Source organism: Thunnus thynnus, chromosome 7, assembly GCF_963924715.1.
Source record: "Thunnus thynnus chromosome 7, fThuThy2.1, whole genome shotgun sequence".
In the NCBI taxonomy this organism is placed as follows: domain Eukaryota; kingdom Metazoa; phylum Chordata; class Actinopteri; order Scombriformes; family Scombridae; genus Thunnus; species Thunnus thynnus.
Genome location: NC_089523.1, coordinates 7,043,556 through 7,062,276, shown reverse-complemented (window position 1 = coordinate 7,062,276; position 18,721 = coordinate 7,043,556). Strand labels below are relative to the sequence as shown.

General features: G+C 38.6%; 1 protein-coding gene across 3 annotated transcripts in view; it reads left to right on the top strand.

Moving 5' to 3' along the window:
• LOC137185717 (calsyntenin-2-like) overlaps positions 1-6,885 on the top strand; it is a 246,500-nt gene extending 239,615 nt beyond the window's left edge. For 2 of the 3 annotated variants that reach the window (XM_067594044.1, XM_067594045.1), the window contains exons 16-17: positions 2,511-2,695; positions 2,950-6,885. In XM_067594044.1, the coding sequence (XP_067450145.1) occupies positions 2,511-2,695; positions 2,950-3,180 (416 nt within the window). In that variant the 3' untranslated portion in view covers positions 3,181-6,885. Of the gene's footprint in view, positions 1-376; positions 1,231-2,510; positions 2,696-2,949 lie in introns of those variants that run through there. The other variant, XM_067594046.1, reaches the window with a different exon arrangement.
• Positions 6,886-18,721: the final 11,836 nt, after the last annotated feature.

Below are 18,721 nucleotides of genomic sequence, written 5' to 3'. Positions count from 1 at the left end.
GAAGTAAGAGAACATGGTGAGGAGGAGACATTGGTCTTAATCTACCATACGAGATTTAATTATTCATCATACTCTAATGGATTCTACTTAGTCCTGGAGAGTTCAGTGGCCAATGCTGCTAACAGCCAAGAGAGTTGGTAGGGGGGGGGGGCGCCCAAATGTGTGTGTGTGAAAAGGAGGTCAGAGGAGCACAGAGGGTGGTTGGAAAGAGATTTCCAGTTGTAGTTTCAGTCATGACAGGTTTTGGCACGTGTGAATGTTTCAGATGATATCATGCTGTATGTAGAATACAAAGTGGAGGGAAAACGTCAGGATGTGTGTGTGTGTGTGTGTGTGTGTGTGTGCGTGTATGCAAACATTCACCCAACTTACTCAGAGGAGTTGCATGAAGCTTCACTGCGAGGAAGATCAAAGGCCATGGATTTAGTGTGAAAATCTAGGGAACTAGACTGAATCGAATGATCATCTGAAGAGTCCTCTGTGAGTCTCACTCTCATTAAACACACACACACACACGCACACACACCAACTGGGACTAGAGGAGAGAGGGCAGGCACAGAGAAGTCGTGTTATTTCAGTAGGCTGGAGATCAGAGCAGAAGAAATAAACATTTTAGATCAAGAGAAATCCCTCAGTGTGTGTTGTGGTTATGGTACTAAATAGGGCTTATCTGTAGCTTACTCACAGCTATCCGTTGAATTCCTCAAATTTTTCAGGCTTTTATATGTCATGAGTTTTCAGTTTTTATCAAAGCAAGCAGGCCTTGGACACAAATTTAACTAAAGGTTTCAGCATTGAGCGAGTTATTGTGCTTTCTTCTGTACATTAGCAGCCTTGAGATTTGCCAAACTGTGCAAAGCTTAAAAAATTTAAGAGTTCCTATTTTCTTAGGCTCCATCAGTTGAAATACAGAGCAAAGATCAGGAGCAAAGCAGCTGCAGTCTAGCACCTTTTTTCTACAAATGTGTCTTTTACTGATGGCAGAATAAGTAAAAACATCAGGTTAAGACTCATTTTCTCAAACAAGCTAAAATTAATGCAGTACTACTACAGCCCTACAATATATCCTACCTTCCAGAAGATTCCAGTTTTTAGAGAGGTATTGATTAATTCAGTGTATTAAAGTAGTGAAGTGGTGGACAGACTGAATGACTTTGTAATTCCCTGAGCCAGCAGCTGAAAACAATGTAAACACAGACAGTACATTTACAGATGTGATAGGATGAACACAGTAGGTATCAGGCCATACAACCCTAATACTAACCCTAACCCTAACTTCCAAGTACATTATGTAGCTAAAAATATATATATATATATATATATATATATAAACATATATATATATATATATATATATATACAAATCAACTTTAACCTGCATTTCTTTATTTTATTTGACCACTAGGGGGCAGTGGAAGGTAAAAGTTATGAACACAACATACGGTCACCATCAAGTTGATATGGTGAACATGTTAGTAGACAGACGCCTATTTACACATCCAGCAGACACAGAGCAGCATCAACATTCATTTGGTGTTGTGTTTCCGGCCACATGATGAATGTAAATCCAATATTCACTCTTCTTTTTTAGCCTGTTTTGGTCTACTAACTCCTGAGGGAAACTTTGTTAGTTCACAGTGGGCTGGTAGTGCATGGTGGGTTTTTCAGAGCTTTTTCACTGAAAACAGAAAACATGTGGAGATGAGACTGTTTCACATTACACCACAAGTTATCTTATTCATTGTTAGTACAAAAAACTGACTAGCACAGTTTTAAAGTACCAAAATAAATAATATGAAAAAAATGGAAACTGGTTAGTGGTTAGACAATGAAAACAGACTAATATTGCACAAAAATGACATTATAGAAAAATCAGTGGGTTGTAAGAATAATCAAAGATTACAACAACAACAGGAGGCCTATCTTATATAAGGGTTTGAGTCACCGGTAATAAAATGAGAACATAAAAAAATCAATAGGCTAACATGAAGGCAACTGTAATATCAAAGGATCGACATAACCATAAAAACAGTTAAAGAGACTCACCTACAACAACATGAGAAATGACTCAATGAGTCATCTGTCACCTAACACTAAATACATAAATAGAATACAAGTCACAGCATTACTCGGACCTGGAAAGCCTGTGTTACAACTGTGGGCATGAATGTGGGTATTTGCCTGGCAGGGATGCTCTAATGAAAGATGCTATTGAGTTGCATTATGGGAAGTGTAGAATCCAGCATTTTTGGAGTTTGACCCATATTAGGAAATCAAAGTTAGGATATCTGGGCTTCTGCTGCATCAGTTTTGACCATTTCTTTTTTTTTCTATTGCAAGTCACCCGGCTTCACAGAAGTGCAATGATAAGGTGTTTGTAACATATGAATCCAAAAATGTTGTTGAAAATGAGTTTTATGTGATGAAGGTTTACCAAGTGGAATTTGTTACTACATAAAGTGAGTATGTGTGTTTTACTTAGTTTTTCTCACCTCGTGCTTTTCTCTCAGGCGTGCCGAGTGCCGCCACGGTGGTAATTGTGATGTGTATCGCCGCCCTGGTGGTGGTGGTGGTGCTCGGCATCTACCGTATCCACCTAACCCACCAGCAGGAGGTCAAGCTGACCGAGACGACCAAAGGGGCAGATGAGACCTGGGACGACTCGGCTCTGACGATCACCATCAATCCAATGGAGGTAAGAGATTGGAGGAGAAAGAAAGAGGGAGTAGAGATTGGAGAAGAGAATGTGGAAGGATGCTCCCAGGGAGGGGACTAGAGGATAAGTAAGATGAACTCAGTGTTAGTGACCAGAATATCCACAAGAAAAGAAGAGATGCTCCCATAAGCTGCTTCCACATTAGGAATTAAAGGAGAAATTGTCATGATTTCTTCCTTTTAAAACTACTTTCTCATCATTTAGTTCCTGAAACACTCTATTTCTCACCTCAGAACCTGGAGGACCCCCAGGCTGCAGAAGAAGAGGCCAGCGAGGAGGAGGAGGAAGAGGAGGAGGAGGAGGAAGAAGAAGAGGAGGAGGAAGATGAGGAGGAGGAGGATGATGACGACATCACCAGTGCCGAGTCAGACGACAGCGAGGAAGAAGTGGACGTCCAGCTACCCAGGATGCAGCGCCAGAACAAGAGGGGCCAAAACTGGGACAAAACAACAATATCTTATTGAAACACACATTCACAGTCACTGACACACAAACACACTCATTGTACAACACGTCCATACTGAAACCTCCAATCTGATGGTTGATACAAAAAGACTTTCTCTTCTATGTGATGTTGAAGCTCTAAAAATGAGGTAATATCTCCCCCTACTGGAAGACGACACTGAAACACTCTCACACACACACACACACACACACACACACACACACACTACAATGATTAAACCTGAGCCTTGTCAGAAAACCTCCCGTTTTATACTGAAAACATATAGCTGATAAGAGATAATACGACACTAAAACTGCTCGTCAATCAAATGACTTCTTAAAGGGACAGCTCGCTAAATTTAGGACATTCCCTGAGAGATGTTTTTCATCGAATGATCTCTCTACCGTTACAGTCTACACCACAGCCACAGTCTTTCATAAAATAACGTTGTGTGAATCCCCTTTTGTCAGTTAAACCCTGCACCATACATTCAGTTTGATGTATCGAATTCCACAGTGCAATTTCTGATGTCCCATGAAAATGCAAAACAGTCTTTATTTAAGAAAACTGAGTTGCAAAAGTAAAGAAACTGAGACTATTTTTTGGTTTGTATACTTCATGTTATTTATCAGTCTTTATTCTAGCAAAGCCAGGTGATTTTACAGAAATAGCATATTTTCAATGGTACTCAAAAACAAACAAAACAAAAAAAAGATGATCGGTGTGCTATAGCAGACGTCAATGTTGAACTAGCCGAGGGGTTTGAGTTTGGGGTTTTTGGGAAAGATAGAGGAGTCTCCTTGTAAATTTTTATACGCTCCTTTCTTGTAAATACTGAGTATAGTAGGTGACCCCCACTCAACCCAACCCAAGCCCCACTTTATCCACCCAGAGACCCTCCTCTCCACCTGTACACAACACACGGACACCTCCTCATATGTATGTACACACCCTGAACCCTAAGCCTGCAGGAGTCTTTACAGAACGGACCCTCAGTCCTCTGTGTGTGTTTCTAGCTCAGCTGGGTTTGTTTGGATGGATGTGCCACTGCCACCATAGTGACTGGGTCAGTTAAAGCTGCACTAGACAAATATATTTAATTATAATATCATAGGTCTGAATGACCGAGAAGTGTGTCCCATCACTATTCTTATATAAACCACAAGATCTGCCCAAATGAAATGTCTCATGTGTGGTCAGAGCAGCGAGGTTCTTAACAACAACTAGTGCTCCATCCAGAGAAAGCTACAATATTATTTCTACTACATTTACTCCTTCTTGTCATTAATGTTGCATTGCAGAGATGTTGGAATGTCAGAAATTCAGACTTTCTACAAGAGAGAATCAGTGTAACAGGCCTTAAATGATATGTTCACATTTTTAAAGTCTGTCTTAAAACAATACTGACTGCCACATGCCCTTATGAACACATCCCTGCAGCCATTCTCCCTGTTCATACTAGCTGTGAAGCGATCCTTAATGTGATTGCAATGTAAATGAAACAAAATCCACAGTCCTTTACTCTGTTGTGAAAATGCATTCTGAAGTTTAGCTGAAACTACTATGAGCCCTTTGCTGTCTGTTATACAAATAAAATGGGTTTCTTCCAAAGTTGAGGTGATTCTAGTGTGAAATTTCTGTTTCCTGGACAGTGTTTTATTGCTGAGCCATGGTAATAAGAGGAGTCAGTTTTGTACCAAAAAGACTAACTTCAAAAGATATCCACTTTAGTTGACTAACTCAAACTGCTGAAGTCTCATATTAGCTTCAGCTGAACTTTGGAATCTATAGATTTTTACCGTCATCTCATAAAACTTTAACAGCATCTCTCTCAGTGAACATATGAACATGTCAGTTTTCTTTTCAGACAGACTTGAAAAAAATATGAACCTGTCATTTAAAATTTAAATTCCAAGTAAGAAGGTCAAGAGACGCAGTTCTCTGATGTCACAATATCAGAGTCTGACCGGTGCTGGATTTTTGAGGCTGCTATTGATGTTCAACTAACTAACAACAAATACAAAAGTACATTTTAAGCAGTAAACTTCACCAGAATAACAACAATCAGCACCAACAAATACAACAAAAATATTAGTCGTAAAAAAAAATGTAAAAAGTTTATAGAAATATAATAAATATTAAATGGAGCCATTTATTATGAAGTCTGTATTATGAACATTAAAGTGATCAATATTTTTATACTAACTATGGCTCATGCTCATACATGTAACGCTGCCTGTAGAGGTGAACCCACAGAGAATCATCAGCAGACTCTACAGGGCATTATAACATCATCCAGCTCATCCTGTCTGTATGATGCAAGTTACATGCAAGAATTTCCTCCAGTCATTATTTATGTTAAGAGATAGAACTCCAAACACCTTTTCAAAACATACCTTTAATATTTATTCACTGCAATTTCTTGATTCATCAGTGGACATATACGTCGATACCAATATATATCTGTCATGAGCTAAAATGGGCCAATAACAGAGACGATGTATCAGTCAGGCTCTACAGCACGTACTTAAACATCTACAAGATTACTTTAATGTCCACAATCCCCTGTAGTACATTTTCATCATTGTCATAATATTGGCGTATAACTACTATAACTGTTTAACGCTGCCAAATACCACTGATGCAAATTAGCTGTTCCATATGGAAAAGTGATAATCTGTTGTCTCCAAACTGGATTAGTAGAACGCACAGAGTCTGGAATTAAACTCACCTGCAAGAAACACAAATGTTCCAACTTACTTTAAATGCAGCATTAACAGAATAAATTTAGGTCTAGGGGGAATGTCGCATTACATAAATCCTACCTCATTATCCACTACTTGGGGCAACTGATCTATAAACTTGCCTGGTGCACCTTTAACATAGGAAAGGAGAGAGAGGTGAATGCATTTGGCAGTGTCACTGACATAATCGGACAACCCAGTCTAAGGTTTCGTCACCTTGAAGTGAAAGGGCATTAATCTGTGGCTGTTACCACCCTGACTCCAATCTGTCTGTAGTGTTTGATAGCAAAGAATCCACAAAACACAAGGTTTTGTTCCAGGAAAACACAGACATGTAGTGGCTGATAGTAGCGTCTGCAGCCCATAAATCAAAGTTTCCTCCTCTAACCTAGTGAGCCTTCGACAGCTGTCCTGTGGGTGTAGCTGGGAGAACCTACTGTATGTGTATACTGTAGCTCTACTGTATGTTCATGTAAAGATCTCATATGTTGTTTAGGAGTTTTCCTCATCTACTGTGACACCTAGTCTTGTGACATCACCCCCTTCCCCTCTCGCACCCTCCTCCCTTTATCCCCTGAAACCTTTGGTGGATTTTGCATCAGCCCAACTCATAATGTTGTCCTGACGTTTGTTTTAGAAGAGGAGGACGGTGAAATTAACATGAAAACCTTGTATAATGTGTAAAAGTCTTTTTTTTTTTTTTTTTTTAGTTTTCTTTTTTTTCCTCTGGACTCTTTGGTCTGTTTTTCTTTGGAATGGTCACTACAGCACTTTCTGTAAATTGGCCAATAAAAACTTGTTTTGGAATCTAGCTGTGGGTCTCGACTTGTGTGATTGTGGGTGTTTGTGTGTGTGTGTGGGTGTTTATGTGTGTGTTTCCATTGTGCATTTGATAAGCTTGATGTTTCCTTCAGAAGTATTACATTATTTGTACAGTATAATCACAGGATAATCCTTTAAGTCCATAATCTTATAATGAAAGTTTATAACCTTTTTAAAAATGTGGAAAACTGCAATCTGAAGGATATTTGCAGATCACACTTATGTTCTGCAAAGTTAAACATTTCTTAATTTAGAATCTTAAACCATAGCTCATTAAAAACATCTGACCTTGGTTTTAAAAAATTGATGTGCTGTTATATTTTATAAAGTCTAATAACTGTATAATAGTATTTGATTTGATCCACTGTTCTCTGTGGTCCTCCTTAAGTGTAAATTTCTACAGGCAATGTTTCTCTAAAGAAATCACTTTGATTAAATTCAATCATCCATTTATTTCTAAACCACTTATCCTCTTCAAGGCGAGGCGCAGCACTGATCCTCACAGGATTACCTTTTATTCTTTTATAAAAGATTTAAGTATGATGAAGCCAGCAAACAGGAGAAGGTTGTCATTAATAGTATGCAGATTCTTCCTCTACCCTTCTACACGGAGGTCCTACAGCGTTATTTTTCTTTCAGTAAGGGGGCATTTAGTATGTTTTGATTGTATCAGTGAGACAAAGAATTGCACTCACTGTCAGGCTCAGGCTGGTTATTGTTAGTTATTATTTCTGAACTAAGTCCATGAAGCTACAGCAGGGGGCCTCTGTAGTGCAAGTGTTGGTTAGACACATAAATGGATATTTCACTGGAGACTACAGAGCAAAGGAAGTCTGCCCCACACAGTCATCTATATATTTCATGTTGTAATTAAGCTATAATTGTACCACCCATACTGCAGGCCAAGGTAAGTACAAACATATTATCAGACATGTGTTGGTTGTGTCTGTTTCTTAGTAAGAAAGAAGAGAAATGAGTTTGTTGAATAGTAGCTGTACTGTGTGCATACTGTGTTTGGTTTCTGGCTATTTAAACTGTTCAATGAACACTTAAGAACGTGTGCTCTCCTTGGTACTGAAGTGCTGATCAGCACCACAGACAGCAACACTCAAAGCTTGTTAGACTCATTACAAATAATTATATATTTGATTTTAGGGTTAAGAATTATTTTGTGGTTAATAGTAGGGTAAGATTAGGGTTAAGGGGTCAGGTATGTAGTTTGTTATAGCTGAGGTTAGCGTAAGTCTACTGGAAATTAATAGAAGTCAATGCAATGTCCCCGTAAGTGACAAAAACAAGTTTGTGCTGCTGTGGGGGGAAAAGTGGGATCTTTCCACCTGAACATGTGTGAGGATTAAAGGCAAATGGATCTCATAAATTGCTGTACCTCAATTCCATACTACACACTAACTGTACACAGTATATACTGATCTACAGTATACAGTATAGTACACTGTTTTTGCAGTTAGTATACAAGAAACCGAGATGTCTCACCACCATCCATGATTACTTTTTTCCAGCTGTGAGCAGCTCCTCCATTTCTTTTGGGCATTGCATTGTGGGAGAACAGTGTACATCAACAGCACACTCAAAAATAAATAATCTTTTAGAATGTATATAGACTATTTTGAGTACACTTCATACTCAAAACCTACTTAGAATTAGTATGCAGTACAGATTTGTGACCTTTAGGCGTGGTATATCTGTCTGCAAGTGCAGATAAATACAAGTAAATACAATTCATAATTGTGGTTCCTTTATACCATATTAATTAATAAATCGATGAATCTGCAGTGAAATATATAGAAACATCTACAGTATATTGTTGTGAATAATTATGAAGATAACGGACTCAAACTCACAGAATTGATAATCGATAAAAACTGCACTGAGTATAAAAATATAGTATTCTGCAATGCTTTAGCATTTATCAGATTCTTCATATGTGTTTTTGCTACCACTCTATTCTGTACACAAACTTTCTTCCATGTTTTCCACTGTTAAAGAGTTTTTCCCTTTCTGAAGTCCGGCTCTAAGGACAGACGATGTGTTGCTTTACTGTGATTTGTGATACAAATAAAAACTGATTTAACTTTAGAAAGACTGCTGTAATTACAGCAATTTTGAGAAGGTAATACATGCAAAATGCCCTATCAATATTACAAATTTTAAGACATTTGGCCAGTGGGACATTATAATCCAAGAGGTAAATGCTGTTCACCCATGTTATTTAATTTTTTGTTGTTGTTTTCATTCCACTTTTAACAGAAATATGTGCTCGATCGATTTTAAAATGAATAAATGTTACTACCAGTAATTTCTGGACTGTGAAAATGCATTACTGGAGATGTGCTGAGGACATCTGGGAGTATGAGTCCATTATCAATGTAGTGTCTCCATCTAGTGGATATTGACTACACTGCATAAATGAATGTGATCATTTTTAAGCCACTGGCAAATTCTGCTCCATGTGTCCATGTGCTTTTCACACTTTGTCAGACACATTGAGATATTAATGACTGAATTTTAGATTTTGGCCTTGAGCCAATCAAGGATTATCATGATTTTTTAAAACCTAGTGTTACAGAAACCATCCTAGCTCTTCTACAATGAGCGTAAATGATGGCCCGAGAGACTTACTGTTTGCATAAACTGGCAGCAACGCATTAACTCAATATGAAAGAATTAAAATATTCACTGAACTTTTTATTTTCTAGAGTATAGAGTAGAGTGGGGGGAAGCCGCAGGCACTGTCACCTTCACTCTCGACCTGCAAACACAAACAGATTTGAGATTCTACAAAATCCCTCCACTACATCAAACTAGCCTGGTGTACAGACTACTGTTATTATCGCCTTTGTCCTTTCAAATCCTCTTCAGCCACGTCAGATGCACAGATGTTGCTTCTTACTTGTCGTCGCTGCTTGTGTCAAAGCTACACAGTTATGACATCCTGTCAATCACAGAAGCATCCTGCAAGCAGAAGTTGAGGCAACAGTAATAATAATAATAATAATAATAATAATACATTTACTTAATACATTTGTACTGCACTTTCATAGAGAAACTCAAAGTGCTACAGTATTCATAATGTAGAACACACAACATAAAGTAAATAGTAATGAGTTAGGATGAAATAATAAACTTATCTGTTTCTGTTTCTTGCCTGAAACAGAACCTGAACAGATCAGAGTACTTTTATTACCATATACATGATTTATTACCTGAGTCTTTACACTCCAATGCAGTGAGAATGCAGAAATGTTCAATCCTTAATTGTAACCTCTAAAACAAGCAGCGATGAAGGAGCATCAAATGCAGCTGAGGGCGCGTGAGGACACTGTTTGATTTGCACACACATGAGCAGATCTGCTCTCTGAGAAAGCCAAACCTCACAGTAATTCATCTGGAAAAGGCTGTGCATGAGACGCGATCATGGAAGTGAAAACAAAGACAGCGAACCAGAGATGGAAGCAGAGCTGCTTTCCCACAACAGAATACAAGCAGTCGTGTGATATTTTAAAGTAACAACAGATGGTCACAAAGTAGTGACTGTTGTGCAAAGGATTTGAAAAGTTCAACCAGTGAGCCGGTGCATGCTGGAGAGTCCAAGGCCAATGCAGCATGACTTTTTGTGTGAGAATCGACTGAAATGTGTTTCCACACTGAGCTGTGGCCTTTAAGCCTGCCAGTGTCCTGGAGCATAATACCAACGCTGAGCACAGGCTGTTTCATTGCTTTAGAACTTCTTATTAACATTTCACTAGAAAATAAAGAATCTACGCTCCAGTAAAATGATCTGTGTGCATTCAAAGCACAGTTATGGATGTGTTTTTATACATTCCACACAAAGACAGCTCACATGGTAAAAAGACCTTCAGGCTGTGGACAAACGGCGGACAAGCTGCAGTATGGATCAACTGGACTCAACAAACTGGCCCTGCAGCCCATAAAGGCTGCAGGGTTTTTCCACAATACTGACTTCTCTGTGTGATAATATTTGTGTCTCAAATCAATCTTTCACATGCACAGAAAGTTATCTTTTGTAAAAAACAAAATAAACCCCATTATCATCATGCAATGAATAATTTAACTTGAGTAAACAAATCCCATCTGTGCTCAATGAATTTCTCTCTGTTGTTGTGCTATTATCCACATAAGGGCACAATAACAACCTCAGTTTTACTCATTTGGCCTCTCTCAACATCTGCGCGCTCCCAAGTGTTCATGCATATTCATCCAAAATTCACCCACATTTCAAAAGTGAATTGATTTAGACTACTGATCAATTTTCTTGTTTTCTCAACCGCTTGATCTTCAGCTTTCACCTGCTGTGAGTGGAGCATGCAGCAGAATGAAGAATTAAGCTCTGTGATTGGATGTTTCTTGCTGAAATGCCCCCTTAGAGTCATAGTTGTTAATTCAAAGAATCAGATTTTTTCTAATGCAGGTGTTAATCTTCATATACTGAAGAGTATATGACCAAAACTGTATAAACTGTGGTGTGCATATCTACCCTTCTCCCAGTACTTCCTTATTTCTCTAGAAAACAATAGTGAACAGATTGGAGACAAAAAAGCCATTCAGAAATAACATATTCCAATTTTCTGATTGGCTGCATTGTGTCACATTATAACACTGTCAGGTTGAGTAAGCGTGCAGGTGAACCTGAGTGTGCACAGAGCAGGGAATCTGAGGGGGGCGAATGAATAAACTTGAACAAGAAAATTTACTATTGTGTACTTTTATGGATAAAAAGCAAACATGTAACACAAAAAAATAGATTTTTGTTCACTCAAATTAAATGATTCTTTTTTTGACAATCATTTCTCTACACAGTATAATTCATGTGCTTGCAAAAAAATCTTATGTGCTAAAATGTCCAATTGCGTGTTCAGATCTGAGGCACAAATATAATTCTATACACAAAAACTTCCACCCCAGCAAGAGCCAGGCTGAGCTCCTTAACTGCACCTGGACCTTGAAATGGGCTGAAACACTCTCTGATCAGCAGAAATCCTCTGCTGGCAGGCGGCAGCAACATTGTGAAAGACTGGTAGCTACTGTAGTAGTGTGTGAAGCACAGCAGTCAACAAGTGGTTGAAAAGACCAATATTTCACTCACCAAATTTGCTTCCTAAGAACAAAAGTCATGTCAGCTTTCCAGGAAAACAAGAGGAAATGAAAACCACTTTGGAAAAAACACCATCATATTTGGCCTGAGACAGTTTCACACACATGACAACGGTTAGGAACTGAAAATACTCTTCCAAGTAAACACGCAAGTTTTCTATGATTCCTCTGAATATCACTATTTATTGCACAAACTTTCCCATCTCACCTAGAGGGTTTTATGCTGAACTGCTGTTTGTGGAATAAACCTCTCCATCCCCAACTGACGTTTTACTGATACTTGAGGTCACTGTAAACTTTAATATTCCTACATACATCACATATAAACTGCTTAGCCAAACCGCCTACAGCATGAATGTTATAAATACATTTTCACATAACACGGTAAAGACTTATAAAAGCTATAAACCTACAGAAAGCTTGTTCTGTGGCTTTTAAATTGCATCACGTGGCAAAAGAAAAACAGTTGAAAGCTCCAGAACATGCAAAAAAGCGGACCTTGAGTTGAGATTAATGTGTCAGCTAGTTTGAGATGGTCTTTTCTTCCTCCTCCACAGCAGAGACTGGCACGCTAAATCCCTTTTATAATCACCTCATAAACAAACCCTCTCTCTGACACTCTGGGATTACACGTCTGCTTTGGACTGTCAGACAATTACAGTCGCTCACACTCCAGTGGCCAGCAGCACCACCCCACTTCACTGTCGAGGACATGCTCATCCACTTAGTTCTCATTATGAAGCCGCCATAAGAGTAGTGTCTGGGAAATGAGTCATGGCACTTTTAAAAATAAAGCTAATCAACACATGAAGTAGCTAAAAAATTAAAGGGGAATGCTACCAATTTTACAGATCACTTCACTGGAAATGAGGAATGCTACTCATCTGAAAACAGTCATACAACTTTATCTCTGTCTGCTCGGACACTGCAACATTATAACAGAAAGCCTGCGCCATAAACTAGGGCATTATATTTGAGTGGGTGTTTAGGTTGGGTCTAATGAAAAAGAACATATTAGATTGAGTTTGAGGGACTAAAAACTCATCATTCATCAAGTAAAAGCCAAAACATTTACATAGTTTGTCTCAATGTACAAACAATTGGAAATTTAAAAAAAAGAAGAAAAGAGATCATGGAATCTTTTTTTGTTTAACTTAATTTAATCTACAATGGAAATCAAATATTGTTGGGAAAGTTCTTCCCAACACTGTTGCAGAAAGTCCCACAAATGTGTTGCACCTGCAGGTTGTTTTGCTTTCACCCTTCTGTCCACTTCATCCTAAACCAGCTCCATGACTATGATTTGAAGCCTGAAGTCTTGTTCTTTTCTTCTAAGCTTTGTACCATGTAGGGTTATTAACTGGACTTGAACTGCTTAAATTTCAATAAAAGATGGAAAAACAGGGTTGTGTTTTAAAACTTCTGAGCGGTAGTGTACATCATTATAACACTGAACATTTTTGGGGTTTTTTAGACTCTGGAAACAATCTGATCTTTGTTTGTTTTTTGAACTATTTTCTGACATGTCATAGACATAACGCTCACTAACACAACACTAAACCACTGGAGTAACCCTTTCAAAACTCCCCTCATGGATTTCTTTCTCTCTGTCTCACAGTTCAGGTTAAAGGACGGGTTCACAGTTTTTCAGGTCTGTCTTAATGCAGTCATCAGGTGCACATATGAACAATGAAAGCGGTGTTGCTCACTGTAATCATTCCTCCTGCTAACACCGGCCATTTAAAGATCCCTTTCAAACACACTTACAGTGTAAGTGATGAGGGACAAAATCCACAGTCCTTGTTTTGCTTGAAAATGTACTTAAAGGTTTATCTAAAGCTAATGTGATGTGTCAGCAGTCAGAGTTAGTTAAAGCATCTTCCTGGACATCTTCCAAACTTATTTTCTTTTTAGAATAAAATTCTTTTTATTTCCCCGTACAGTGTTTCTCTGTTGAGCTGCAGTGGAAGGATCATAACAAAAAGATGGAATTGGCACTAAAAACAGGAACTTTAAAAGACTTTAAAAGAAACTTCTAAATACATTTTTGCACAGAAGGAGGACTGTGGATGTTGTCCCCCATCACTTAGTGCATTATGAAGGGATCTTCTAATGGTCAGTATGAACAGGAGGAATGATTACAGCAAGAAAACCAGTTTTATTGTTCATACAGGCACCTCAATATTGTTTTAAGACAAACTTGAAAAACTGTGAACCTGTCCTTTAATGGTAAAATGAAGCCATAGTGTTACAACTACAGATGACCAAAAGGTGGCAGCAGCAATGCAACAAATACTGAAACATTTCAGCTCATTTCATCAGTCTGGGGTCAGGACCACATGTGGGGACCATTCATATGCAGATGGAGATGCAGGTTATGTGTTTGATCAATTTTTGTTTTTACATAATCACGTAAGTTTTGAATTTTCTACGGAGCTTTCTTTGTGATGTTCATTCATTTATGCCAAAGTTAAACTAACCTGACAACTTGCACAACAGTATGCGACTGAAACCTTACCACCAGCAACATCTATCAGCACGCAGTGAACAAGAAAGAAGCTTTTCTGTTAAAAACAAACATCTGGGAGCCGTTTTTTATTACCATCACAACCTGGGAAGCGGTATTAAAGGCCACAAACCTAAAACCCTGCCTGATGTTTGCTGGTTGTACGTTTACAGAGTTAAGAAACAGAACTGGCCAGTGGGCACAGATGACATTGCACACTGCACGCTGATGTCACACAGAGAGCCAGAGTGTGTGTAGATATGGAGGATTTAAAAAGCTTTTGGCACATTCAGAGACAACAGTGCCTGCTGTGTGTTGCTCTGACGAGATTATGAGGTCACCCTCTCGGCCGAATGGTGTGATGTCGTCTCCCAAACTAACTGTGGACACTGCCAATGCTCACAAAACCATGATATTTAACAGACAGACGAGAGTCGGCTTTATTGCCTTTAGGCTGTGGCCATTAATTAACCTAGTTGTGTGTGTGTGAGGGAGAGAGAGAGTGTGTGTGTCTGTGTGTGTGTGTACGCCTGCGGATATTTTATCACTAATTTTAGATGCACTCTTGCAGTAAGGTGGTTTGTTTTTGCCTAATAGGCAGCGGGTGACATTTGAAAAGGTTGAGATAGCAGGCAGGAGGTCCGACTGGAACCCTCTGAAAATATTAACAAGCATGCTGGATGAGAACTTCCTACAAGCATGTTTTACTTCTTGCTTACACTTTTCAACTAAATAAATAAAAGAAAGAAAAGAAAAAAGAAAGCATGACACTCCTCTAGGTATAGTTATACAGCCAATCCCCCTTTTTTTCTTTTGTTCAGCAGGAAAAGTACACAGAAATAAAAAAGCTTGAAGGTGTACAAGTGGACAGAGTGATGGCTCAGAGGAGATAGGAAGGAAAAAGATGAAGGATGGATAAGAAAAGGCACCGCACTGTTATTATTGGGCCTCACACTGAGTTTCCCTGCTGCGAGTGTGTGTGTGTGTGTGAGACAGAGATAATAGTATGACTCATGCATACTTTCACATAATACTACAGGTAACATTCAAAACTAGTGCTGCTGAAAGAAGCGTTCGATGCTCGGATCATTTATATGCCCATTAAGCTGCCGTTTACATTAAAAGCCCTAAAGCTGATGCCTCTGTATATTTTACTGTTGTATCTTTCTTCCATATATTCAGCAGTAAGTGTGTGTCATTATGTTATCTCTGCTCAGATGTTGAAAAAAAAAGTACACAGCACAGCTGAAAATAGCCCTTCTTTCTTCACTTGTTCCACCATCACCTTCTTGTATTTCCCTTTCCACCTTTTTTTTTTTTTTTTTCCATTTTCACCCTCTGCCACCCTGCCCGTCCTCCTTCAACCCGGCTCGCTCTCCTCTCATTTCTCTAATCCCCTCTCTCCCTCTCTCTCTCTCTTTCTCTCTCTCCTTCCTTCCTACTTTTTTTCTGGCATCTTTTGTTCATTTTCTCTTCACTTTCCTCCAGTTATTAGCACGATGTTCCAGCCAGGGAACAGACTGTGCAGGTAGCATTTAAAAGAGTGTTTGTGCTCCGGTTTGATAGCTGACTTGAGTGTGTGCCATGTATGAGACTAAACTGCTGCTGCTGCACGTATCCATAAGGATGAATCTAGTGCTGAAACAGTCACTTTGTAGATTAATCAATCAAAAGATAATTGTGATAATTAGGTTTGTTTGACATATTTGACAAGCAAAAATAGTGAATATTCATCAGATCTTTTAAAGTGAGATGATTTGATGCTTTTCACTTTTGTAATGGGAATTCATTCAGAATCACAGAAAACTTGATTAATAGATAAAAGAAAATAATCATCCCTGGCTGAATCATATCAGTATGTATTGATGAGTCCTCCATTATAAAGGCTTTTTATGCAGCACTATAGTTGCTGGTTGCTCACAGTATTTCTTACCTGAGGCATAAATACAAAGGTCCTTTCTATTAAACCCAAAACAAACCATGAAGCTTTTTCTCAATAGAGTTCATCAAGTTCAGACTTGTGCCCTTGGGAGTTTGAACTTGGCAAGTTCAACTCAGGATGTCCAATTTACAGTTGAGATAGCGTTCATGCTGACATCACCACCTCCTCTGAGCTCTGGTTTCACACTTCAACACAATTGTACAACTGTTCTGTGACTAAATAATCTCAACTCAAACAATCCACAGCTGAACAAGACAAAAACGTTTTTTTGAGCTTTCAACCAGATTGACTGTGAGGTGCAGTTAGCTGATACACATATTATCTTCACTGTAGTGTATATTTACAGTAAAGCTGTTTTCAATTATATATAAAGAGCCAAAAGTACACAGAAGCAGGACCCAGTTTAAAAACATGAACCTCAACCTTACCTTTAGACAAACTAATTTGGCAACAACAAACTCCTCACTTCTGAGACTTCTGTTCTCTCCAGCATGATGATGGACACTGAACACCACTCATCTCACCAGCTGTTCTGCAAGATGCTGAGACGTGCAGCAATTTTCAAATAAGCATTATTTTGAGAAATCGGCCATCAGAATAGTTACTTTCTCACCTGAAAAAATATCAAAATGTAATGACACAGTAATGTTTGTAAGACAAAAATTATAACCGTCCACTAGAGGCTGAAAGATATATTACAGCAACACTACAGAATGAAAGAGTAAAGAGTCTACATATTTTAAGTTAAGTGTGTGTGACTGTTGGTGTACAAACCAGTGCAACATCATGAATGCCTTCGAGCAGAGACTGTCCACTTATCATTAGTCCATCATCCATTAGTTGAGCAAAAGAACATTAACATCTTATGTTTATAATGTTCTATGAATCATTTTTAAAGAAAAAGAATCAGTTCCTACATGTCAAAGTGTATATTTGCTTTGTTTTCTTACTCTTATGACAGTAAACTGAATGAACTGTTCAAAACCGTGTTTGTTGCACAATATAAGTACTTTAAATACGTCACCTTGGGCTTCAGTGAAATGGGTGATGGGTTGATATGATAGTTGCAGCTGTTGAATTCATTATGTGTAGAATTTGTATGTTACTATAATATCCTTCCAATTATTGTGTTGACATAAGTTTCTATTTGTTGAAAAGTAATACTCAGTGAACTTTACTACAGTCTGTATGTGACATTCAGTTCAGTATTTCTGTCTCCAGGACATATGTGTGTGGGAGTGAGGAGATTGTATAGCTGTCTTTCAGTGTCTTCACTATGAATAACAGCTATCCATAGGGGCTTTACTTTCTATCCATTTTCACTGTCAGCAAAACAGCAAAATAATTCATTACTAGCGATGTAATTAAAAATTGTACAAAAAAAAAGATATCATGAAAAAGTCCAAGATCTATGTCGAATCATTTTCTGAAACTCTAAACTACAAACCAGAAGTCAACAAAACTGGAGCAGATGATGCATCTTTGATGTTGGTGCTGAACACAGATTGGACATGAACGTGTAACAGTCACATCCTTATCATCTATGACTGTAGAAAATCCTCAACTAGGTCAAGGAAACATCTTCTACTTTGAGGAATGGTGTCCTCTGAAGATATCTCCATGTGTGATCAAGAGAGGACAGCAGAGAAATGTTAGCCTTTACACGACTTACCCAGCAAAGCCTGCGCAGGATTTTTCCTCCATAAATTATAGATCTCTGCCCGTCTCTGTGGCGGACAACCTGACTCCAACCATCCATCTCCTCCTCGGCTCAGTCTGCCACTCTCCATATATGCATATGTATAACACGCATGCATAGAGAGGAGCCTCGCAGGAGGAAATGGATGAGGAAGACGAATACGGTGTGATGGACAATTATTTTACCACAAAAACTTCTCACAGCTGAAACACATTTCGCCTGCCTTCAGTCAAAGCAGGTGAGGCAGAAGATAAAGCTCTATGGTGGAAAATATGCTTTACAGAAAAAGGAAATGGGGATTTAAATAGCCTGAGAGAGGTTGTTTAAGGGAAGTCAGAAGAAGAAGGTTGGCAGAAAGTGGTGGAGGAGAGGCAGTAGAGGAAAGACAGCGAGATGAATTGAAGTGAAGCCTCACTGTCGAGAGGCAGCTAAATATGGATCTAGCAAAGCCAAATCACTTTTAACCAGATCAAACAAGTCATCAACATTCAGGCTTGTTCAATAATCCTTTAAAGGGCTGGTCCCTGCATTATTGAACAGCAGTGCTATATGTACTGAGGCAGACACGCTACAGCTGGGGCTCAATTGCACACTGGTGCTTATAGCAGAGCTCGCCTCTCTGGAGCCACTCATATTTCAGCTTGTTAAATGTTTTTACTCTTGTTTTGATGTTAATGAAAGTGTGCTGGGACATGGTGTTAAGACATTAATGAT